The following is a 26,646-nucleotide window of genomic DNA, read 5'->3' on the forward strand; positions in this document are numbered from 1 at the left end:
AAGATAAATGATCAAGTCTTCAAAGTCAGGAGACTGGACTTCTCTTTATTGACATGCATACTGCATACACGCGCTATAGACTGACTGTCAGATCCAGTAAGAAGCAGACTCAGAGAGAGAGAGAGAGAGAGAGAGAGAGAGCGAGAGAGATGCAAGGACAAAATAAAACACCTTATAGGGAATTAATTATTCTACTACATTCACCAGAAAGTATTGATTTTCACCCATACTGTCACAAACCCAATGTAATGAATTATTTCTTAAATTCCAAAAGAATCAGGATAGTCATTCTTTTATTATAATTCAGCTGGTAACACATTCTTTGAGTTTCCTTCATCTTAGAATGTCTTGATTTCCCCTTCATTACTGGATCTGAGACTCAGAATGGACAGTTCTTTTCTTTCAGCACTTGAAAAATGTTGCATCATTTTTTGTTGGCCTTCATGGTTTCTAGTGAGAAACTCAGTGTTGTTTGAATTCTTTTTCCTCTGTATGAAATGTGATGCTTCTGACTGTTTCAAATTTACTTGCTTTGTCTTTAGTTTTCAAAGAAAGTTGATGCTAATGTTTATTGGTGTGGATTTCTTTGGACTTATGTTTGGGGTTTTCTCAGATTCTTTATCTGTACATTTTGGGGCTTTGGCTAAATTTGGGAAGTATTCAGCTAATATTTCTTCAAGTGCTTTTAAAGCTGCTCTTTCTCCTCTCTCTTTCTAGAGTTTTGAAGACACAAATGTTAGATTTTTCTTTATAGTCCCACATACTCCTATGACTCTGTGTGTATATGTGTATGTACATGTATGTGCTTGTGTGGTTCCTCAGTCAATTTTCTGCCCATTGTTCATATTTGATCATTTCTATTGTTTTATCTTTAGGGTAACTGATTCTTACCTCTGTACTTTCCTTTCAGTTACTGAGTTTATTTATTGAGGTTCTTAAAAACTATTATTTCAGTTATCATATTCTAATATTTATATTTGGTTCTTCTTTCATGGAAGGCTAGGCTCCTCACTTGGCCTTTGCTGGTGTAGGTAGACTGTGGCCACCATTTATTCTGTTTTTTTGTTGTGTTGTTTGTTTGCTGGAATAGATGGTTATAGGCCTTCTATCCTCCTATGGTGTTATGTTCATGGTGTTTTGGCCAAAAGGAAAAGGCTTTTACTGCAGTTGAGCTTGTGTGTTTATTTGCCAGTTTCTGGGTTGCTTCCTCAGCTTCCAGCTGCAGGATATGTGAAGTAGAAAGACAACCCAGAGATCTTACTCTCAAGTCATTTCTTTGGACTTAGGTTCCTTTGCCAGACTGCCTTCTCTCCACCTTTCAATGACTTCTTATATTTGCTTTACATACATATAATGTCAGCATGTTTATCTGAACACAATGAAAGTAACAGGGAAAAATATGTCTATTCCATCTTTCCTGAAGTAGAACTGTTCTAGTTGGGTGATTTTAGTGAATTACTTCAGTTTCTATCCCACAATTCTATGATTATGGATGAGGATACCATTCCAGGTTCTGAGAGTGCCTGATCCTTAAACATTACCAGATTTTAAACTTTATTCTGTGGGAGAAAATATTTGCAAATGAAGCAACTAACAAGGGATTAATCTCCAAAATATGCAAACAGCTCATGCAGCTCAGTATCAAAACAACAAACAACTCAATCAACAAAGTGGGCAGAACTAAATAGACATTTCTCCAAAGAAGACATATAGATGGCTGAGAAGCACATGAAAAGATGCTCAACATCACTAATTATTAGAGAAATGTAAATCAAAACTACAATGAGATATCACCTCAAGTCAGTCAGAATGGCCATCAAAAAATCTACAAACAATAAATGTCAGAGAGGATGTGGAGAAAGGGGATATACTGATTCCACTACACTGCTGCTGAAAATGTAAAGTGCTACAGCCACTATGGATAATAGTATGGATGTTCCTTAAGAAACTAAAAATAGATCTACCATATGATCCAGCAATCCCACTCCCAGGGATATATCCAGAGAAAATCATAATCTGAAAAGATACATTCACCCCAATGTTCATTGCAGCACTATTTACACTAGCCAGGACATGGAAGCAACCTAAATGTGCATCAGTAGAGGAATGGATGAAAAGATGTGGTACATATATACAATGGAATATTTCTCAGTCATGAAAAAGAATGAAAGAATGTCATTTGCAGCAGCATGAATGAACCTGCATGCCTGCTAAGTTGCTTCAGTTGTGTTCAACTCTTAGTGATCTGATGCAATGTAGTCTGTCAGTCTCCTAGCTTCATGAGATTCTCCAGGCAAGAATACTGGAGTGGGTTGCCATTTCCTATTCCAGGGGATCTTTGCAATCCAGGGATTGGACCCTCATCTCGTGTGTCTCTTGCATTGGCAGGCAGGTTCTTTGCCAATAACACCACATGAGAAACTCCTAGAGATTATCATACTAAGTGAGTAGGTGTGACAAAGACAAATATCACATTATATCACTTATATGCGGAATCTAGACGATGATACAAATTAAGTTATTTACAAAACAGAAACAAACTCACAGACTTCAAAAACAAAGTTATGCTTACCCAAGGGGAAATGTTGGGGGAGGAATAAATGGAGGTTGGGATTCATGAAGTACAATATATAAAATAGATAAACAATAAGAACCTACTGTATAGCACAAAAGATCTCTACTTAATATTCTGTAATAACTTATATGGGAAAAGATAAAGATTCTGCTTAAAGAAATATAAAAAGGTTCTTTTTTATTACTAAGTATAACTTTTTAATATATCATAAGCATTAAATAATTGTATTAAAATACTATCCATTTAGGGAAAAAAAGCTATTCTAATCTATTATTAAGGAAATTTTTTAAACAAAAGAAGGCTGAATGCCCCAAAGTCCTGGATTTCCCAGGAATTTCTTTCTTGGCACATAGAGCCCAGTTATTGGTTCTAATATGCAAATTCATTTCCCTTTCATTTTTCACTCTTTAATTCAATAAACACTTGTCTAGAACCATGTGAAGAGTCTTAAATAAATACAAGAAATATATAATTGAATAAGATGTGTTCTATGTACTCATAAAGCTTATAATCCATTCCTCCAATGAACCTCTCCAAGTTCCTTGTCTGGTTTGTGCTTTGCCTCTGTCTTCTCTTCTACCCACTGTACCCTGAGTTTTCAAACATAGATTCTATATCAGTTTATTGTCAGTGTTTTTTGATAAGCTGTAGGTTTCCTGAGGGAAGAGACATTTACTTTGTGGCATCATTCTCGACTATGTCACCTTATATACTATGAGTTCAAGAAATCTCTGCAGTATGAATGACTGACAAAAAGTGAAACTCTTAATCCAAGTAACTAAACCCATAGGCCAGATAGATTCTGTTGATACAATTCTTAAAACATCTGCAATTTGGCATCATTTTTTATTCCATTATTTGAGGGCAGATATTGGAGTATGACCTTGAAGATTAACTAGCATATTCGCCTTATTTCATTTTTCTCATTAACCTTCTAATCATTTCATAATCCCCAAATCAGAGAAGTGCAAGAAGGGGAAGAGCACTAGCACATTTGGATGGAAAAAGAAAGGAAAAAAGAGTTCTTTTGAGCATCAAATATTATGGGCATGAATCTTAAGTAATCCAAGGCACAAAGGGGAAGTTTGCTTTCAAGGACGGACAAGGCAAAACCTTGTTTAAAACGTACTGAGTTATAGGGATCGGGATGAAGGAGGCACAGAAATGACAAAAGGCCTTTGTCTGAAGCTGCATCAGTTAAGTTGCTTCTGGTTCCAAGTAGAAATTCAACTCAAAACATTTAGCAACTAAATAAATTTGTTAGATCTTGTAACTGAAACAATTCTATCTGTGACTGGTTTGTGAGTGAGGAGTGATCTAGCAGCTCAACAATGACACTGAAAATGTGTTTTTTCTTTCCCCCTTGATTTTTACTTTGTTTTCTGAATTTCACATTGTCCTTAAGTTGGTTTCCTTCATGGTTGCAAAAAGGTTGACCATAACTCTTAAGTCTATTAATAATCCTTCATCACATCACATTCAGAGACAGAGAGAAGGAGAAAGAGAGAGAAGAAGAAGGGACAGGGGGAGAAGGGGGCTGGGGAAGAAAGCAGAGAAGGCAAGTCCCTCAGCTACCTAAGGAAATTTTTCTATTTCCCTTTGTGACAAAATACACCACATGCCCAACAAAGAATTGCTTGAGTTGCTCAGTGCCTGCGTTTCCCCATGGAACTAAGGAAAGGGATGCACTAGGTGTGAGAGAAAACCAACTACTTTCTACATTGATATTATTTTGTTTTAAAATAAACACCTATGCTTGTTGCCCTACATCATTTTGTATCAACATAGGAAATTTCGCCTCCCTCAGAGTGGTAAACTGGAATATTTGTGTGACTGGGTTTAATCAGTCAATGATAAAAACTAGAGATTCCTCTTCACTATTTTTAAGACTGAGATGTACACTTTAATTAAGAAATAGCATAAAAATTGAGATGTGCTAATATTAACAAAAATAATGGCAGCTGTTTATTCTAAAACAGACGGCTTAACATGCTTTGACTCATCATTTGGTTCCATTGATTTTGCCCTTAAATGAGAACACTTAGGGAAAAAAAGTCATCATCAGATTAAAACAAGGGCCATCCCATGTTTCACTGGGAATAAAACAGGTGGGTTTAGTGTGATATGTTACATGAACTGCTTTTAGATTCTCATAATAAATGTTTCCCTATTTTTTAAACAATAAAGTAGAACAAAATTACTTTCTTTTTAAAGGTATGCAAAAAACTATTGAATGGAGTAATATTTTTGAAGAAAAATATTTAGTAGTATAAAACATTTCAATAGTATTGAAAGTTGTGAACTGATGATTCAAGAATATTGCTTCAATGCTTCAAATTACAATATAAAATATTGATTATGTGTTTAAAATATAGTGTACTGGTGCATGATTTTAAAGTCTTCCTGAATTTATAGAATTTTAGATCTAAAAGCGACCTTAGAAATCTAGTTCAAATCCACCCACTTACATAGGAATGATTAAAGACACTGAGAATTTAAGATTCAAGTGACTTGCCTAAAGCCATGTGGCTAATCAGTGCAGAAGACTAAGGTGCCTGTTTCTAGACTATAAACACTGCTCTTCTTACTTTTAACCTACATGAAATATTAAACCACTCATATAGGACACCTGAATACTTAGCAAAAGACATGTTATATATTTCATTTTGAGAAAAAAATGAAATAGAGATTATTCTACCATTTATTAAAGCATAAACATAATGTTGCTTAATTTATCCAAATATAAACCTACTGGTTATGATTCTGTTACAAAAGAAATAAAAACAGTAAATGAGGAAAATATATAGGAATGAGAAGAACAAAGAAAATTAATCAGACAGCTAGCTTTATATTTGATTCAGTGAGGCCAATTACACTCAGTAAAATCACTACTGCATTTACTTTTAACAAAGTCATGTAGCATACAGTGATAATGTTAAGATTAGATACAGTTCACCACACTTCTAAAGGGGGAGAAAAAACATTATTAAGAAATAGTAATTATAAAGGCTATAAAATATACCATTGATTGATGACACATTTGATTAATAGAGAAAGGGAGAAAAATGGCTTATGTATATGCAAAGATGGCATTCCTAATATATTTGAAGCACTTAAGTTATTTGTGGAAGCTAAAATCACAAAGACATTATTCTGCATGCAAAGTACAATTTAATACAGTTTATAACTGAATGAGAGTGGTTTTAAATTAGAATTATTTTCTTGTCTTTTCTTATTAAGAAAATCAAAACAACAGTTTTGTCCTATTTTGCTGACAGTGGTTTCTGCAGTGGGATTGCTACTTAAGCGGGAGAGAATACAACATCATCCATATCATTTTAAGAACTTGAGTTGGCTCCTAGAAATGTTTATAATTGCCCTTGCAAAAGAGAGCAGCCTCAGCATGTTGGAAAATTACTGGTCAGTCAACAACTACTTATTGCATCCCAGGTATATGTTCAGAACAGTACATGTGGGCTATAAAACATAATGCAGTTTCCCCCCACCCCCTTGGGAACTTTAGAAGGAGAAGGAATGTTGGAAAATACTAATGCCCACGGCAGAAGAATAATTAAGTACTTTAATTAATAAATGTGGTCCATCAATGCAATTACAAATCAGAAGGTGTAGAGATCATTTTGAAAAAGAGTAGCCTGAAGGCAAATGAAAGCAAAATCCCAGAATATTTAAAGATAGAAAATACTCTGCTTGATCACATTCAATGATGGAATGTCATCTGTTTCTTTAGACTGTCCATTCCAACTGTGGGCTGTAATGGCGGACCCCAGAAAAGTTTCTTTACATCAAGTCGAAATCTGTGCTGCGTTGTGCTTAGTCGCTCAGTAGTGTCTATCTCTGCGAACCCATCATTTGTGGCCCACCAGGCTCCTTTGTCCATGGGGATTCTGCAGGCAAGAATACTGGAGTGGATTTGCATGCCCTCCTCCAGGGGATCTTCCCAGCCCAGGAGTTGAACCCAGGTCTCCTGCATTGTAGGTGGATTCTTTACCATCTGAGCCAACAGGGAAGCCTAAGCTAAAATCTGCCTCTCTTTAATTTCTATCATCTTATTTTCATGTCTCAGTTGCTCCAGCCCTTCCATGTGGCAAAATTTCAATGCAAGTAATAATATAATCTTTCAGTATTCTCTATTTATTCTGTTAACTGTGATAAAGGCATCATTCTATTATTCAGTACTTTATGCTATATAATTTATCAAAATCTTCTTAAATATATTATCTAAAACCGACACAATACTCCAAATGAGTACTGGCTAGCGAGAATACATAGGAAAAATAATTTTCCTCCATTATGATGTTATATTTCTATAATTGCAAGAGAAAAAGTATATTTGCTTTATTACTTTAGGGAGTTTTATTTGACCTCTCTTGTAAACTTCAGTAAAGCAAATTCTGAAAGAACTTATGTATGTGAAGGATACATTTAATTTGAATATAGATTTTTATAGTTATTGCTGTTAAATGTCTCTTGTTGATTTTTGACTCATTTTTTGAGCTTGACAAGATATGGTGACTCATGGCTTGATCATCCATAACATAAGCTTTTTCAACCAGATGGTTTGATAAACAGATTTGATAAATAGATTTCTAGATTTTCCAGAAACTCATGCAATAATACCTCTTCCCTGAGTGGCTATGAGAATACAGATGAGATAATGTTAAAAACAAACAAACACTTATCACAGTATTTAGAAATGAGTAGATGTTCAATAAATGCTAGATCTTTTCTTTAAGATAAATATTTGAAAAGGACATAAAGAAGTACAGAATCTCCAAGATAAAATTGATCTCTTTCTTGAAATTCTTTCTGTTAACCTGATACAATTTTCCCTAATTACAACAACACTCAGCTTTCATTTTTCTGTCTTGGATGCAAAGATATAATTATAAGTCTTGTAAAGTACATGTTGGTAAAATATATCATTGACTTGGAATGTGTAGGAAAGAGAATGTACATGGAGAATCAAGAGGGATGGAAGGAAATAAATGCATGTCAGGTTTCCATAGGGTTCTGAACAAAAGCCTAGCCATAGAAATAGAGTAGATTGATTCAAACATTAAAGAGTGGATATATGTTGGTGCCAGGTAGGAAATACCTGGTAATTAGTGCTTGGATTTCAAGCCCAAAAGGAAATTTAAACTGATGCAGGAAGCAAGAGCAGCCATCTGATGCCCTTATGTCCAAGATAGGAGGAATGAAGAGGGAAAAATGGAAGAGTCTGCACAAGGTAACAACATTAGCCAGATAAGTAAGAGAAGAGTCATGGAAACAAGCCATGGTAATAACGAGGCCAGAAGTAATGAAGAATAAAACAATGGTAATAGTAATGAAGTGAAACTTTATTCCAAATTCAGCTCAGTTCAGTTCGTCGCTCAGTCATGTCCAACTCTTTGCAACCCCATGAATCACAGCACGCCAGGCCTCCCTGTCCATCACCAACTCCCGGAGTTCACCCAGATTCACGTCCATCAAGTCAGTGATGCCATCTAGCCATCTCATCCTCTGTCGTCCCCTTCTCCTCCTGCCCCCAGTCCCTCCCAGCATCAGAGTCTTTTCCAATGAGTCAACTCTTCGCATGAGGTGGCCAAAGTACTGGAGTTTCAGCTTTAGCATCAGTCCTTCCAAAGAAATCCCAGGGCTGATCGCCTTCAGAATGGACTGGTTGGATCTCCTTGCAGTCCAAGGGACTCTCAAGAGTCTTCTCCAACACCACAGTTCAAAAGCATCAATTCTTCAGTGCTCAGCCTTCTTCACAGTCCAACTCTCACATCCATACATGACCACAGGAAAAACCATAGCCTTGACTAGACGGACCTTTGTTGGCAAAGCAATGTCTGTGCTTTTGAATATGTTGTCTAGGTTGGTCATAACTTTCCTTCCAAGGAGTAAGTGTCTGTTAATTTCATGGCTGCAGTCACCATCTGCAGTGATTTTGGAGCCCAGAAAAATAAAGTCTGACACTGTTTCCACTGTTTCCCCATCTATTTCCCATGAAGTGATGGGACCAGATGCCATGATCTTCATTTTCTGAATGTTGAGCTTTAAGTCAACTTTTTCACTCTCCACTTTCACTTTCATCAAGAGGCTTTTGAGTTCCTCTTCACTTTCTGCCATAAGGGTGGTGTCATCTGCATATCTGAGGTTATTGATATTTCTCCCGGCACTCTCGATTCCAGCTTGTGTTTCTTCCAGTCCAGCATTTCTCATGATGTACTCTGCATAGAAGTTAAATAAGCAGGGTGACAATATACAGCCTTGACGTACTCCTTTTCCTATTTGGAACCAGTCTGTTGTTTCATGTCCAGTTCTGACTGTTGCTTCATGACCTGCATACAAATTTCTCAAGAGGCAGATCAGGTGGTCTGGTATTCCCATCTCTTTCAGAATTGTCCACAGTTTATTTTGTGATCCACACAGTCAAAGGCTTTGGCATAGTCAATAAAGCAGAAATAGATGTTTTTCTGGAACTATCTTGCTTTTTCCATGATGAAAACAAATGGAAAGATAATTATGAAGATCATGCAATTAGAAATGCATAAAAACAAATGGGAGAATATTTGAGAAGTATGACAGGATGAAACAAATTTAGTTTTGATAATTCTCGAACTGTAGACCGAGGGCCAGTAGCATCAACACCACTAGAGAATTTGCTAGAAAAGCAAATTTTCAGGCTCCACTCCAGCTCTACTGAATTTACAGTAATAGTTTTTAGGTAAAGGTTTAACAATAAGCTCTTCAGAAACAAAAGGGGGAATTGAGGGGGAAGTCCTGATTCATAGAATTAGGGAATTTCTGATTTCTCTGGTATGCATACTCCTACTATGGCCAAGGAACATGACACAAGGGACATGAAGTTGGAAAGAGACCCACATAGTCAGCTCTCCACACACTTGTGATGGGCTACTCTCCCAGAACACTGTGGCAAGTAAATGTACACCATGCATCAGAATCACAGACTTGTCAAAACACAGCTCGGCCACATCACCAGGGTTTCTAATTTATAAAGTCTAGGTGAACTCTGGTTCTGGAGAAGATTCTTGAGAGTCCCTGGACACCAAGGAGATTAAACCAGTCAATCCTAGAGGAAATCAATGCTGAATAACTGAATATTCATTGGAAAGATTGATGATGAAGCTGAAGCTCCAACACTTTGGCCACTTGATGTGAAGAGCAGACTCATTGGAAAAGACCCTGATGCTGCGAAAGATTGATGACAAGGAAAGAAGGGGCAACAGAGGGTGAGATGGTTGGATAGCATCACTAACTCAATGGACATGAGTTTGAGCAAACTCCAGGAGACAGTGAAGGACAGGAAGCCTGGAGCACTGTAGTTCATGGGGTTGCAAACAGTAGGACATGATTCCGCAACTGAACAACAAAGTGGGGGGGTGCTAAATATTGCATTTCTAGTAAGTTACCAGGTGACACTGATACCGATGGCCTAACGACCACACTTTGAAAAACACTATTCTAAGGATCCTTTGTGCCACCTATTCAGAAATTTAATTGGCATACAGAAAGAGTCATAATCTCTAAAATTCCACTGAATCAAGTTTTATCTACCGCATCCATTTGTGGCAAAAATCCAAAGAGTAGTTTTTCAGGTCTCACCTTTCCTGATTCTCAAGCAATAATTGACATGAGTTAAATACTTTCTTCTAAAGTTTCTAGTTTTCTAAACTAATTCTCTAGTTTTCCATTATTCCACAATCTCATGGTTTTCTTCTTGCTTCTCCGGTTATTTTCTCTCAGTTGATTTTTGTGTGTTTCTCCTCTTCTGTAGGCTAAATTTTGGAGAGCCCCATAATCCTAACCCCGCTTCCTTCCTCTGGAAGACTAAATTCTCCTTCTGTTACATCATCCCATCAAATGCTTTTAAATGTCATCTATATGGTGACAATTTTCAATTTGCCCACCTAAACCTCTTCTCTAAACTTCACACTGGATGTTTCTTCTCTACCTGACATTTGCACTTGGTTATCTCATTCTTAGTATATTGCCTCATTTTTCACTTCCCCAGTGGCATCTCCTCAAATCTTTTCCAGTTCAGTAAATCTAACTCTGAGGTTAGATCCCAAACCTAACCATGCTCTTTTCTTAACTACCTTATTCAATAAACCCTATCACCACCATTTCTAAAATATTTTCTCAATGTTATGGCTTCACTATCTCCATAATCCTCACCATAGATTGAAATGCACTGAAGCCTGGTGCACTGCAGTCCATAATGTCTCAAAGAGTTGGACAAGATTTAGCAACTGAATAACCACAACAGCAACACACATTAATATCTGCCACTTAGGTTTATTGTGAGGATTAAATGAGTTATTGGATTAAAAATATTTACAACTGGTTTGTCACATAAAAAGCTATTACTATCCAGAATTATCTTGTTTATGTACTTGTTCCCATATTTATTATCTCTAGATCTTATATAGAGAATAAGCTCCAAATGGACAGGTATTTGATTGTTTTGTTTGTTTACTAAGGTATCCTCTGTGTCTAGAAAAGTGCCTGGTATGAAGCAGGTCCTCAATAAAGATTTGTAAAATAAATCAATGGATCTTCTGTGTTAAGTGAGATGACTCCCAAAAAAACAATACCCACTGACCTACATGCACAGTCTAAATTAAAAATCCCTTACCTTCCAAAGAGATCTTTCTAGTAACTATTTTTTTACAAAATTCTATCTTAAGAAGTACTACCAAGTGCAACAAATGACCTCACTTTAGTTATACTTTTGCTCTGAATAGCTTTCAAATATCTATCTTTGCATTTTGTGATTTATAGGAAACATCTGCCCCCCCCAAAAAAAAATTTATTATTTATTGGCCATTGACAGGGTACTAAGCACAAAGAAGCAAAGGTTTTAACCAGAAGGTCGCTGTCATTCCCTTGTTATCAATAAAGATTGGGTAACAGGCATTTCCTCCCAGGTCCCAGACTTAAGTATTTGCTTGAGATCATAACCATGAGTTCTTCCTGGAATGCTGACAGGAAGTTTTGCACTCATGAGCTGTGGTGGATCCTTATTTTTCCGATTCATTTCCCCTAAGTTGCCTCACACTACAGACTTCTTTCCTATCTTTGAACTCCTACTCTCAGATTAGTACCTATCTGAGTACTAATGGTATTATACCAGACCTATCTGGAAGCTAAGGGCTCTTCCCTGAAAATGCTTTATCTCATGACTGTATTATCCATGAATTAGCTCTATCTATGCAACAATAGTTCTTGGAAAATACAATACTATAGCCAAATATAGGATGGTTAAGAAGGAGAAATGAAAACACAAAGCAGACTCTAAACAGAAATCAAACATTCCACTAGATTAAGTATATAAAAACTAGTTACAGGGGATTTTCTGTTCTTTTCTCCCCTTTTGGCAGGGTTGGGAGGTGGGACATCAAAGGTCCTGAAAAATTAATTTAAAGGCCTTAAGGCAAGGAAACATTGCGAGTTTGCAGCAGTTTCTTCAATATTATACTCTGCTTGTCCTTATATTAAAGTAACTTCTGACCTCCACTTTTCACTACCATTTAAAAGCTTCAATATCACTACCCAAAGTATTCAAAAGCACTGATGTATGAGGGATAGTAAGTATACATTTCTTTGGGTCACTATGTCATCTAGGAATGGAGTTAAAGTTTTGGGGAACTATTTCTCATTCAATCATTAACTTGTAATTAATAACTTTACAGATTAAAAAAATACTTGAAATGGCTCAAAATAATAGGCAGAGTCACTGTTGATATAGAGATCAGTTCAGTTCAGTTCAGTCACTCAGTCGTGTCCGACTCTTTGTGACCCCATGAATCACAGCACACCAGGCCTCCCTGTCCATCACCAACTTCCGGAGTTCACTCAGACTCACGTCCATCAAGTCAGTGATGCCATCCAGCCATCTCATCCTCTGTCGTCCCCTTCTCCTCCTGCCCCCAATCCCTCCCAGAATCAGGGTCTTTTCCAATGAGTCAACTCTTCGCATGAGGTGGCCAAAGTACTGGAGTTTCAGCTTTAGCATCATTCCTTCCAAAGAAATCCCAGGGCTGATCTCCTTCAGAATGGACTGGTTGGATCTCCTTGCAGTCCAAAGGACTCTCAAGAGTCTTCTCCAACACATTTCAAAAGCATCAATTCTTCGGCACTCAGCCTTCTTCACAGTCCAACTCTCACATCCATACATGACCACAGGAAAAACCATAGCCTTGACTAGATGAACCTTTGCTGGCAAAGTAATGTCTCTGCTTTTGAATATGCTATCTAGGTTGGTCATAACTTTCCTTCCAAGGAGTAAGTGTCTTTTAATTTCATGGCTGCAGTCACCACCTGCAGTGATATAGAGATAAATAATACCAAAAAATAGAAAGAAGCAAATTCAACAAATACCAAGACTAAGACAGTTACTGAAACTGAACCTGAAATTTAGAATGAACTCGTCTATCATCATTACCTAAAGACAAATACCTGAAATTACATAATGTAGTTAAATGATAAATGCGATACTGATAAATGAGTTTGATGTTTTTTATAGGATTCTGTAAAAAATTAGCATATTGCCTGAATCCTAAATAGGGGATTGAACTATAAAAGAATATTTTTAAGAGAATGAGAATACACAGCTTGAAAATATCAATTTTTTAAATTGAAATTTTTCTTTCTAAAATTATGCATATAGTAATTTCAAATATTACTTTATTTTCTTTATACACTTTTATGTCCAGCTATCTGCCAAAAGAAGCTTTTTTAATCAAAAGTTTTAACTATTAAATATTTGAAAATAATTAATCACAGACATGATTAGCACATTGATCTACAATTTTTTACCCATCCTGTTAACAGAGATATTAATTGATTTTAGAGGACAAGAATTATTAATACAAAAAGACGTTTACTCCTTGGAAGAAAAACTATGATGAACCTAGACAGCATATTAAAAAGCAGAGACATTACTTTATCAACAAACGTCCATCTAGTCAAAGCTATGGTTTTTCCAGTAGTCATGTATGGATGTGAGAGTTGGACTATAAAAAAAGCTAAGCACAGAAGAATTGATGTTATTGAACTGTGATGTTGGAGAAGACTCTTGAAAGTCCCTTGGACTGCAAGGAGATCCAACCAGTTAATCCTAAAGGAAATCAGTCTTGATAATTCATTGGAAGGACTCATGCTGAAGCTGAAACTCCAATACTTTGGCCACCTGATGCAAAGAACCAACTCACTGGAAAAGACCCTGATGCTGGGAAAGATTGAAGGTGGGAGGAGATGGGGTAGACAGAGGATCAGATAGCTGGATGGCATCGCCTCGACATGATGGACATGAATTTGAGTAGGCTCCAGAAGTTGGTGCTGGACAGGGAAGCCTGGCATGCTGCAGTCCATGGTGTCACAAAGAGTTGGACACGACTGAGTGAATGAACTGAACTGAACCTCTAAACAGAGTGCGCTGTGTAATTTTATAGAGACCACTCAGCCTTTCTGGGATTGAATCTTAGTGTGATAGTTTAAAGGAACTACAAAGCCTATTTAAATAACAAAGTGATATGTACATATCAAATAGCATTGCTATTCTTTGTGAAGAAGCCAAGTTAAAATTGTGAAATGCATGTTGCTTAGTCATGTCTGACTCTTTGTGACCCTATGAACCATAGCCTGCCAAGTTCCTCCGTCCATGGCATTTCCCAGGCAAGAATACTGTAGTGGGTTGCCATTTCCTTCTCCAGGGGATCTTCCTAACCCAGGAATCAAAGCTGCATCTCCTATGTCTCCTGCATTGGCAGGTACATTCTTTACCACAGCCACCTAGGAAGAGTTCTTAGATAGCACACCTTAAATACATGAGGGTTAAAATGCATTATAGACTCAAAGTAAAGACTCCTGAGAAATTTTCTTTATCCTTTTTACATCAAGAAGAACAGAAAAAAAAAGTCTATGTTATTTGGAGAATTATACAAATATGAATAGGTAAAAGTTCTGTTGAAACAATTCCTCTAAAACCAAGATAAATATTAGTATCCAAATTCTATAGCATTTATTTTTTTCATTACTTAACCTTGGGTAACTTATTTAACATCTCTGAATTTCTTTTTCTTTATACATGAAATTAGTCCAATAATTTGATGCCACAAGAATGTTATAAGAATTAAGTATGAAAACCCTGGGAAAGCACCTGCCATAGGTGAAGAATTGACTCATTGGAAAAGACTCTGATGCTGGGAGGGATTGGGGACAGAAGGAGAAGGGGATGACAGAGGATGAGATGGCTGGATGGCATCACTGACTCAATGGACGTGAGTCTGAGTGAACTCCGGGAGTTGGTGATGGACAGGGAGGCCTGGTGTGCTGCAATTCCTGGGGTCACAAATAGTCGGACACAACTGAGTGACTGATATGATATGAATGCATCATTAATATCTTGCTACTTACTAGAAACACCATTTGACTATTTTAAATTCCCCAGCTTAGTTCATTCTACCTTATGGAATGATGATCTTATAGCTTCTAGACCTCAGAATACTTCTGCTTCACTGCCCTTGATCTGGTATCTATATACTGCCTTTTATATTGAGCACAGGTGATAACAGTATGTTTGTTCAACTTGTTTCCAATTCTCCTCTCCCCATTCTTCCTGGGGTACCCAAAATGAATAATATTTTACTTTATGGAACATTGTCAGCAAAGGCAGCTTTAGAACAGGAACTATAAAGTTAAAAAAATTGTTGGTATACTTATATTTTTAGATTTATTCCATTGTTCTCTTAAAACTGACTTTCTTAAGTCACTCACTGCCCTGCTGCTGTTGCTGCTGCTAAGTCGCTTCTGTCGTGTCTGACTCTGTGTGACCCCATAGACAGTGGCCCACTAGGCTCCTCTATCCCTGGGATTCTCCAGGCAAGAATACTGGAGTGGGTTGCCATTTCCTTCTCCAATGCATGAAAGTGAAAAGTGAAAGTGAAGTCACTTAGTCATGCCTGACTCTTAGCAACCACATGGACTGCACCCTACCAGGCTCCTCTGTCCATGGGATTTTCCAGGCAAGAGTACTGGAGTGGGTTGCCATTGCGTCCTCTGACTCACTGTCCTACTCAATGTGTATTCCAAGAGACTGGGAGTCTCTGAGAGTTCCAAGCTTTGAATTCAGTGTAGCTGTGGGAGTAGACCACCCTTCCTTATAAAGAATGAATAAAACCCCTCTAAATCTAAATCAGGTCAGTGGCATTGTCAACTATAACACATAAAAGGGGAGTTCAGAATCCTTTAGTTACAGGACTATAACTTGGAGTCTTGGTCATAATAGGAGGATGAGGGTGAATGGTTGATTAGATTTGTACAATTGATCAGTGAGATTGTCATGACTGGGGCATATGGTTCCTGCATATGATTACAGGTAAAAGAGAAGCCTGGCGGGCTACAGTCCACAGGGTTGCAAAGAATTGAACATGACTGAAGTGACTGAGCACACATGCAATTTTCATTTAACCCTCAAGGTAAAATTCTTGGAAGAAACAGTCACAGGTATTTCACATATAGTTAAATAATCTAGTACTGACATAATTCATTTCAGATTTGTATTTAAAGTGTTATTTAAAAATAGTGTGACCAACCATCTTAGCTCTAACATTACCTTTTGAATTGCATAGTAATATCTTAAGCTCTGAAGCTGTTTATCTACTCATTGTAGTTAAGATCACTTAAATGTTAATTGGGCTTCTCAGGTGGCTCAGTTGGTAAACAATCTGCCTGCAATTCAGGAGACCCAGGATAGACTCCTGGGTCAGGAAGATCCCCTGGCCAAGTGAATGGCAACCCCTTCCAGTATTCTTGCCTGGGAAAACTCATGGACAGAGGAGCCTGGTGGGCTCTAGTCTTGAGGGGTCACAAAAAGTAGAACACAGCTAAGCAACTAACACTTTCACTGTTCAAGTGTTAATCACCTGTGAATCTGTAAATCACATGTTAATCACCTGTAAATATCTTATTTACCATTTACCAAAAATTTGCTATAGGTCCTATTCATATTTAGCCATGCTAGCAAAATCCTTCAAGCAAGGCTTCAACAATATGTGAACTGAGAACTTCCAGATGTACAAGCTGGATTTAGAAAAGGCAGAGAAATCAGTGATCAAATTGCCAGCATCTACTCATCTACATAGAGAAAGCAAGGAAATTCCAGAATAGCATCTACTTCTGCTTCATTGACTACACTAAAGACTTTGACTCTGTGGAACACCACAAACTGTGGAAAATTCTTAAAGAGATGGGAATTCCAGACCACCTGACCTGCCTCCTGAGAAACCTGTACGCAGGTCAAGAAGCAACAGTTAGAACAGGACATGGAACAACAGACCGTTTCAAAACAGGAAAGGAGTACATCAAGGCTATATACTGTCACCTGCTTATTTAACATATACAGAGTATATCATGTGAATGCTGGGCTGGATGAAACACAAGCTGGAATCAAGATTGCTGGGAGAAATATCAATAACTTCAGATATGCAGATGAACACCACTCTCATGGCAGAAAGTGAAGAGGAACTAAAGAACCTCTTAATGAAGGTGAAAGAGGAGCGTGAAAAAACTTGCTTAAAATTCAACATTCATAAAATGAAGGTCATGGCATCTGATCCCATCACTTCATGGCAAAGAGATGGGGAAAAATGGAAACAGTGACAGACTTTATTTCCTTGGGCTCCAAAATCACCACAGATGGTGACTGCAGTCATGAAATTAAAAAACACTTGCTTCTTGGAAGAAAAGCTATGACAAACATAGACAGCATATTAAAAGGCAAAGACATTAGTTTGCCAACAAATATCCATATAGTCAAAGCTATGGTTTTTCCAGTAGTCATGTATGGATGTGACAGTTGGACCATAAAGAAGGCTGAGAGCCAATGAATTGATGCTTTCAAACTATGGTGCTGGAGAAAACTCTTGAGAATCCCTTGGACTGCAAGGAGATCAAACCAATTAATCTTAAAGAAAATCAACCCTGAAAATTCATTGGAAAAGACTGATGCTGAATCTGAATCTCCAATACTTTGGCCAACTGATGCGAAGAGCAAACTGGTTGGAAAAACCCTGATGCTGGCCAAGATTGAAGGCAACAGGAGAAAGAGGCAACAGAGAATGAGATGGTTGGATGACATCACTTACTCAATGGACATGAGTTTGAATAAACTCCCAGAGATAGTGAAGGGCATGGAAGCCTGGTGTCTGCAGTCCATAGGGTTACAAAGACTCAGACACAACTTGGCAACTGAGCAACAACAACAAATACTTAGCCATGAGCCTGAGCTCACTGAATAAAAGCATAATTTAGAGAACATTGCTAAAAGTGCTTAAAAATATAATGTACTACATGTAGATTCTGGAGATGAACAGCAATATTGTAAAATTAATTGGAAGCTAAAGGTATGGTAGGACTCTGTAGTAAAAGTCTGCAAAATGGGGTTTCCTTTTTTTTTTTTTTTTCTTTTCCATGATTACGTTTACTTTTAAATGCCTAAGGGGGAAAGAAAAAAAAAAAACAAAAAACTAGAAATGTATCTTCCAGCCCCACTTTCTCCTCCTTCCCCACAAAGCTACCAGAACCTCTCTCATTAAGATCACTGCTGACTTCCTCATCTCCCACCCCTCCAGGGTCTTGTCAGTACTCATTCCACTGGAATAATATGGAGCATGTAGCAGCACTGTCCACCTAATTGACCAGCCATGCTTCTAAAAACTCACCCATTCCTGAATTTCCTTTTTTACTTTGTTGATCATTCTTTCTCAAGTTCCTCTTCTTCTCTCCTGGATATGTTTTCTTAAGGTTCTGCCTTTGATCCTTTTATTTTCTCTTGCTCTATAGCAGGTGAATCTTACATGAATGGCTCTAATCATCACCTGTATATGAATGGTCATCATAGTTAGCTGTAATTCCTCAAGTTCTTATATTGTGTTGGTTGCTATAATCTCAACCTTATATTGAAAATACCTTAAATATCTTTAAAGTACTACGTGGATGTTCCACTAGCACTTTATATTAATTCCTGCTCTAGAGTGACTCCTCTTTCCTCATATTTCCAATTTCTCCTAAGAGAACCACTATCTTCTCAGGCAGGCTTTTCAGGTGGTTCAGTAGTAAAGAGTACACCTACCGATGCAGGACACATGGGTTTGGTCGCTGGATCGGGGAGACACCCTGGAGAAGGGAATGACAACTCACTTCAGTATTATCACCTGGAAAATCCCACAGACCTCTGAAGAGCCTGGCAGACTATAGCCCATGGGGTCACAAAGAGCTGGACACGACTGAGGACTGAACATGTGCACACACACATCCTCCCAGGTAGAAGCCAAAACCATCAAAATTATCTTCTTTGCCTCCATCATCACCATCATTAAATGTGTTTTCAATTTCTGATCAATATATGTAATCCATTTACAATTCTCCCATCTACAATTTTCTATTCTCATGTCTCATTCAAATTCTTACTTCTATATATGATATTCAATAACCTTTCAACTGGTCCTGCCTAAACTTTTTTCTACTCAGTTGACATATAGTTTCCAGATTAACACCTAGGAAGCAAAGCCATGATGATGTCACTCTCCTACTCAAAACTGGTAATCATTTGCTATACTCTACTATATTTCAAAACTAAATTCTTTCATTTGACCATAAGGGCTACAACCTTTGTTTCAACTGTGGACCCAAACTCTCCCTTTTCCAAGGCCTATGCCCTCCAATTTGTTCTCACATGAGGCAATATGTCCTGGAAAACACTTGGAAGTCTGTGGAGGCATTTTTGGTGACCACAAAGACTTGACTGGGGGAGGTGATGAATGTGGATCCACTGCCCTTGATTCTGAGTTTTCTGCCACACAGAACCCCATTACAATGACTGTCCCTACCACAAACTATTCTTCTACCTAAAATGCCAAGAGCTCCCATGAAGACACAATGTGACATAGACAGATTCGATTACTTACTTTTTTCAATTTCTGTTATAACTTTTCCATCTCCTCTGCTTAGAATGCCCTTTTCACATTTTCCCAAATGTTCAAATCTTGTTCATCCCTTAAGACCTATAGAAAATGTCACTTTGCTGCGAGTCCTCCTGGAATTTCCTGACATGAATCTCTAGCTCCCACAGCATTTCATGTATTCTCTAACACGACTTTGTTTCTGCTTGGATAATATGTTTCCCCTTTTCATTGGAAATGTAATATAGTAAAGCTCCATCTTTTATTTCCTCTATAATTAGTACTTGTGGAGGTTTGCAAAGATCCTTTTTTTTTAATTTTATTTTATTTTTAAACTTTACATAATTGTATTAGTTTTGCCAAATATCCTTTATGCTAACATGCCTAATATTACAGCATAGGCCATAAGTGTAAATGAGGGCTCCAGTACAGACTCCCTGGTTTGTGAATAATTCTGAAATTATTGCCTCTGTCTTCACTTCAAATCACTATTACTTTTAACCCGTTGTCTAACTTTGACCCTATGTCCCCAGTAAAATTTAATGACTATGACTTCTCAGTTATAATTTTTTGTATTGTCTTCCAGGACAATATAGCCTCATATTTTCTTAGAAGAAGCCCCATCTGGTTGAACCCAGACCTCATTCCTGAGAAGTGTTTCAGTGGATAAGCATGAATCCTTACTCTCTGCTCCTTGTTTGCCCTCATTTCATGGATGCTCCTGGTAAATGGTCACCAAATATTTGTTGAATTAAGAGATCCTTGGAGTGAATAAAAGGCTAACTGTGTATTCAGGACAGGATTTAGAACTATGATACCACAAAAAGATAGAGCTTAATTTCCAGACTTTAAGCAGCAGTATTCATGTAGCTTTTTCAGGCACATTTCACCTCATAAATTTCACAGCATTGCAGAGAAGAGACTGATCCTAGGCTTCCAGTCTGAAGTCACCCTAGGCAGTCTTAAGGATCAACAAGCCAATCATAATCAGCTTTTAAAAGATGATTGCCTCATTTTAGCCTTTTTAATAGCCCTACCTCACTTTTGGTTTCTAAAATCTTATATACTTTTTCTGTTCTCTGCAGAGAAAAGAAATAAATTAGGTATAATTGCAAGAGTTCTGTCACAACTCTCATAGGTACACTCTGGGATTCTTAAAGAATATGATAATTCTACATTGATTATTTGAGTCCTATATTGGTTAGCTGCAAACAAAACATTCATCATCATCACCTACAAGAAAATGGAAGAAAATATATCTGTTTCCCTAGAGCATGATATTTAGAAAATTAAGTGCTTCCATTTCATTGATATGACATATTCTCAATCACAAAAACAACAACAGCAAAACCATACAAATCAGGACTAGCTTTTCCACTTGAAAGTGATAGCACGATGCCCTTCCTGAAACATGTACTAAAGACAGTGACACATCAAAACTTAATCAGAACAAGCTGCTGCTATAACGAAATAACCCTGTCCATGCAGAAACAGATAATGCCAGTTACTTCACATAACTTGCACTTCAAGCAGACAAAGCATCATACTGGTACCTTTTATCACTTTGGCTAGAAATGATTAGAAATCGGGAGTCTTTACACCTAGAGAGCAAAGAAGTATGAAGAACAGTCCTGGCTTTCAGTATCCACCTGCCAATGTCTACAATGCAAAATAAGTTCATGCAGATATAATCACTCACTCCATTAATATGTCCTGAGCAGCTACTATGAGTCAGGCATTACTATTAGGATATGTCAGGAGATCAAAAATTCCTACCCTTATGGAGGTTTTATTTTTCCATGTTTATATATAAATGCAGGTGATCTTCAGTGCACACCCTCCCCCAGGTCCTTGGTTCTTTTCAACCTTCACAGACTTCTGGGTCTGGGGCAATCTTGACCTTCCACACTATTTTTCAATATACCTAATAGTTAGATCTGATAGAGTGCCTAAAGAACTACAGATGGAGGTTCATGACATTGTACAGGAGGCAGTGATTAAGACCATCCCCAAAAAAGAAATGCAAAAAGGCAAAATGGTGTCTTACAAGCCCTTAATAAATAGCTAAGAAAATAAAAGAAGATAAAGGCAAAGGATAAAAGGAAAGATATACCCATTTGAATGCAGAGTTCCAAAGAATAGCAAGGAGAGATAAGAAAACCTTCCACAGTGATCAATGCAAAGAAATAGAAGAAAACAATAGAATGGGAAAGACTATAGATCTCTTCAAGAAAATTAGAGATACCAAGGGAACATTTCATGAAAAGATAGGCCAATAAAGGACAGAAATGGTATGGAACTAATACAAGCAGCAGATATTAAGAAAAGGTGGAAAGAATACACAGAAGAATTATACAAAAAAAATCTTTAGAACCCAGATAATCATGATGGTGTGATCACTCACCTATACCAGACATTCTAGAATGTGAAGTCAAGTGGGCCTTAAGAAGCATCACTATGAAAAAAACTGGTGGAGCTGATGGAATTCTGGTTGAGCTATTCCAAATCCTGAAAGATGAAGCTGTGAAAGTGCACTCAATATGCCAGCAAATCTGGAAAACTCAGCAGTGGCCACAGGACTGGAAAAGGTCAGTTTTCATTCCAATCCCAAAGAAAGGCAATGCCAAAGAATGTTCAGACTACCACACAATTGCACTCATCTCACACACTAGCAAAGTAATGCTCAAAATTCTTCAAGTAAGACTTCAACAGTATATGAACCATGAACTTCTAGATGTTCAAGCTGGATTTAGAAAAGGCAAAGGAACCAGAGATCAAAATGCCAACATCTACTAGATCATTGAAAAAGCAAGAAAGTTCCAGAAAGACACCTACTTTTGTTTTATTGACTATGCCAAAGCTTTTGACTGTGTGGATCACACCAAACTATGGAAAATTCTTAAAGTGATGGGAATACCAGACCACCTGACCTACCTCCTGAGAAATCTGTATGCAGGTCAAGAAGCAGCAGTTAGAACTGGACATGGAACAGGCTGGTTCCAGATTGGGAAAGGAGTACATCAAAACTGTATATGTCCCCCTGCTTATTTAACTTATATGCACAGTACATCATGTGAAATGCTGGTCTGGATGAAGCACAAGCTGGAATCAAGATTCCCAGGAGAAATAATCAATAACCTCAGATATACATATGACACCACCCTTATGGCAGAAAGCAAAGAAGAACTAAAGAGCCTCTTGAAAGTGAAAAAGGAGAGTGAAAAAGTTGGCTTAAAGCTCAACATTCAGAAAACTATATCATGGCATCCAGTCCCATTATGTCATGGCAAATAAATGGGGAAACAATAGAAATAGTGAAAGACTTTATTTCTGGGGGCTCCAGAATCACTGCAGATGGTGACTGTAGCCATGGAATTAAAAGATGCTTGCTCCTTGGAAGAAAACTATGACCAACATAGACAGCATATTAAAAAGCAGAGACATTACTTTGCCAACAAAGGTCCGATTAGTCAAAGCTATGGTTTTTCCAGTAGTCATGTATGGATGTGAGAGTTGGACTATAAGGAAAGCTGAACACCAAAGAATTGATTCTTTTGAACTGTGGTGTTGGATAAGACTCTTGGGAGTCCTTTGTACTGCAAGGAGATCCAACCAGTCCATCCTAAAGGAAATCAGTCCTGAATATTCATTGGAAGGACTGATGCTGAAGCTGAAACTCCAATAGTTTGGACATCTGATGCGAAGAACTGACTCATTGGAAAAGACCCTGATGCTAGGAAAGATTGAAAGTGGGAGGAGAAGGGGACCTCAGAAGATGAGATGGTTAGATGGCATCAGCGACATGATGGACATGAGTTTGAATAGGCTCTGGGAGTTGGTGATGGACAGGGAAGCCTGGAGTGCTGCAGTCCATGGAGTTAAAAAGAGTCGGAGATATCTGAGCAACTGAATGTAACTGAATATACAACCCTTTTGAAAAGTAATTATAGATTTTCAATAAGCAATTTATGGAAATATATCCCTAAACATATGACTGAAAATAAACTAGATGCCTTTTTAAACTCTTTTAGCTCTCTCTGGTCACTGGGAAGCATTTGATGAAAGGGACAAATGGAAGAAGGCATAGCAAAACAATATTAGATATTGATTCAACCAGAACAGAGTTTCAAAAACTTAACTAGATTTTGGAAAAGTAAGCACCTGTTTGAGTTTGCCCAATTGTAATTGTATTCACTATAGGGGAAATTACTCACAGTTTTCACCATGCTCTTGGCTAATTAACAAATCTTATTTAAAACCATCTAATACCTCTACATCCAATAAACCAAAAAACATTCTCTTTCCAACATCTTTGACAAGGAATAACCTACTTGACTTCTGTTTAAAGATCACTTTCAGTGATTAAATAATAGCTCAACTCTGTCTTAAAACAATTTTTTCTTTTTCTATTTAGCCCTTAAACTGCAGGGCCTGAAGCCACACAGTATTCTGGACTTGGACATTCCTGTGCCAAGTGCACTGGGAATTTTCTCATATTTCACAAGCTAAGCACCATAATCATGTTAAAACTATAAGATGGTCCTCATGTCATGCCACTGACTTATATGGTTGTGTCAGCTATAGTATATGTATATATAAGTATATACAACATACTTATATAGTATGTGTCAATGTTTTTGATGAATATTAAAGTAGGAGATACATAAATTTTCAATAAATTTTACTTGAGAAAACCGAACTCTACTGACCTGATTTCACTATAGACCATAAAAATGCTTTTGATGGACCAGTGTTTGAAATTCACTGAACTAGATAATGAATGTCCCTTTCAACTCCTGATGCTCCAGGTGCTTTAGATAAGTAATGTTTTTTCCTATCTGCTTGTGCAATAGATTTTATTTAACCTAAGGCCCTGACTCTATATTTACCCTTATTAAATTTTAGCTTATGAGTTTTCAAACATTATTCCAAATTATCAACATGTTTTAGAACCTTGAATTCTATTTTTCTCACATTTGTGTCATATGCAAATATAAAATATATACTTTCAAATTAAACTTCCAAGTTACTTGTTAAAAATGGAACAACATTTTAGTTTTATCCTTCCACCAAGTTAAGTTTCCAGGTTAAGTTTCTCTTCTTTATGTAAAAGAGAGATTCATTAGAGGATCTCAAGATTGGGCAATAGAAGTGTGTGTGTGTGTGTGTGTGTGTGTGTGTGTTCAGTCACGTCTGACTATTTACAGCCCTATGGACTGTAACCTGCCAGGCTCCTCTGTCCTTGGGATTTTCCAGGCAAGAATACTGGAGCAAGTTGCCATTTCCTGCTCCAGGGGATCCTCCTGACCCAGGGATGGAACTCTCGAGTCTCTTGCATCTCCTGTATTGGAAGGAGGATTCTTTAACCACTAGCAACACATGGGAAGCCCTGTTAGAAGTCCTGTAGGCCAACTTCTTACCCTCTACATTGTCTAAATATCACTCTCCTTATATTTAAACGTCTGTGACATTGAGAAACTCCAAATCCCTCCTTCTCAACAAAGTCCAATTTCTTCCAGGGCAGTTCCTGTAGAAAAATCATTCTATATTGAGACAAAATTTTTATATTTCTAGCTCATGTTCATAGGTTGTAGTTCTGCCCCTTAGGGACCTTCAGAACAAGTCTTTCACATCAGAGCCCTTTGAAGATTTGATGATAGTGATCATGTTTCTCCATGTCTTAACCTTTTCCTGGCTAAAAATTCCCTGTTGCTTTTATGAGTTTTTTGTACAGCAGAGTTTCAAGTCATGTCACCATTTCAGATATTATCTGCTAAATTTCCTCCAGGTGACAGTCTTTTCAAAGTATGACATCTGTAACTGGGCAAAATATTACAGTTGTAGTTCTCTAGACACAGTAAAAACCAAGATGATCCAATTCACTGCAACCTAGGTGAATTCAATGGTATTTAGCAAACAGGAACTAAATGTAGCACCATCATGAGCTCCTTCTGCCCTGTGTTTTCTCAACCTGACTTATTCCAAAGTTAATCTAATTTTAAAAGGAAATTAGTCCTGAATGTTCATTGGAAGGACTAATGTTGAAGCTGAAACTCCAATACTTTGGCCACCTAATGCGAAGAACTGACTCATTGGAAAAGACCCTGATGCTGGGAAAGATTGAAGGAGGGAGCAGAAGGTGACAACACAGAATGAGATGGTTGGATGGCATCAGCAACTCAATGGACATGAGTTTGACTAAGCTCGAGAGTTAGTAAAGGACAGGGAAGCTTGGTGTGCTGCAGTCCATGGGGTCACAAAAATTTGGACAAGACTGAGCAACTGAACTGAATATTAAAAGTAGGTTAAATTTTCCTTCAAAATTAATAAAACACCTATTTCTAGTTAAAAATTTAGAATCCTTAAAGAAATAAAGTGAAATGTGAAAGTATTCCTCCTGTTCTATATCTCTAGTCTCACTTCTTGAAAGTAAACACTACTAAAATTTTCATGAGAACCTTTTGAAAAATGTCCTACAAGTACATAAACATATGGCTCCATCTTCTTTTTTTTCACATAAGTGGGAAATATGATACTCATTGGAAATGTACCTTTTTATTGGTTATCTTGGGTATCTTCCATACCAAAATACATATTGAGCTGACATTACTTTAAACAACTTTTAACATTCTCCACTAACAGATATTTAGGTTGGCTCTAGCTTTGCCATTGCAGATAACAAACTTTGCTCATAACAAACAAATAAACCTTGCTCATAACAAACTGGTGTGCCAGAGTGGTAGGGATGGGGGGACAGGCAAAATAGGTGAAGGGGATTAAGAGGTACAAATATCCAGCCATAAAAATAAATGTCACAGGGATATGTCGTATAGTTTTGCAGTTCATGGGGTTGCAAAGAGTCGGACACGACTGAGTGACTGAACTGAACTGAACTGATATAATATAGTCAATAATGTTGTAACAACTCTGTATGATGATAGATGTCAGCTAGATTTATTGCAGTGATCATTTCATAATATACAAAAATATCCAATCACCATTAATACACCTGAAGTTAATATTCTATATCAAATTTAATTCAATTTAAAAAACATAAAGAACTTGCTTAAGACTTTTGTG

At 37.3% G+C, this 26,646-nt stretch overlaps 1 protein-coding gene across 8 annotated transcripts in view; it reads right to left on the reverse strand.

Moving 5' to 3' along the window:
* The window catches only part of CTNNA3 (catenin alpha 3), a 1,922,732-nt gene that overhangs the window by 706,336 nt on the left and 1,189,750 nt on the right, over positions 1–26,646 (reverse strand). Inside the window, exon 11 of one of the 8 annotated variants that reach the window (XM_044942168.2) lies at positions 18,115–18,483. The exons of the other annotated variants lie outside the window; for them this stretch is intronic. Within the exon in view, the coding sequence (XP_044798103.2) occupies positions 18,370–18,483 (114 nt within the window). The 3' untranslated portion in view covers positions 18,115–18,369. Of the gene's footprint in view, positions 1–18,114; positions 18,484–26,646 lie in introns of those variants that run through there. 8 annotated transcript variants of the gene reach the window in all.

Source organism: Bubalus bubalis, chromosome 4, assembly GCF_019923935.1.
Source record: "Bubalus bubalis isolate 160015118507 breed Murrah chromosome 4, NDDB_SH_1, whole genome shotgun sequence".
In the NCBI taxonomy this organism is placed as follows: Eukaryota; Metazoa; Chordata; class Mammalia; order Artiodactyla; family Bovidae; genus Bubalus; species Bubalus bubalis.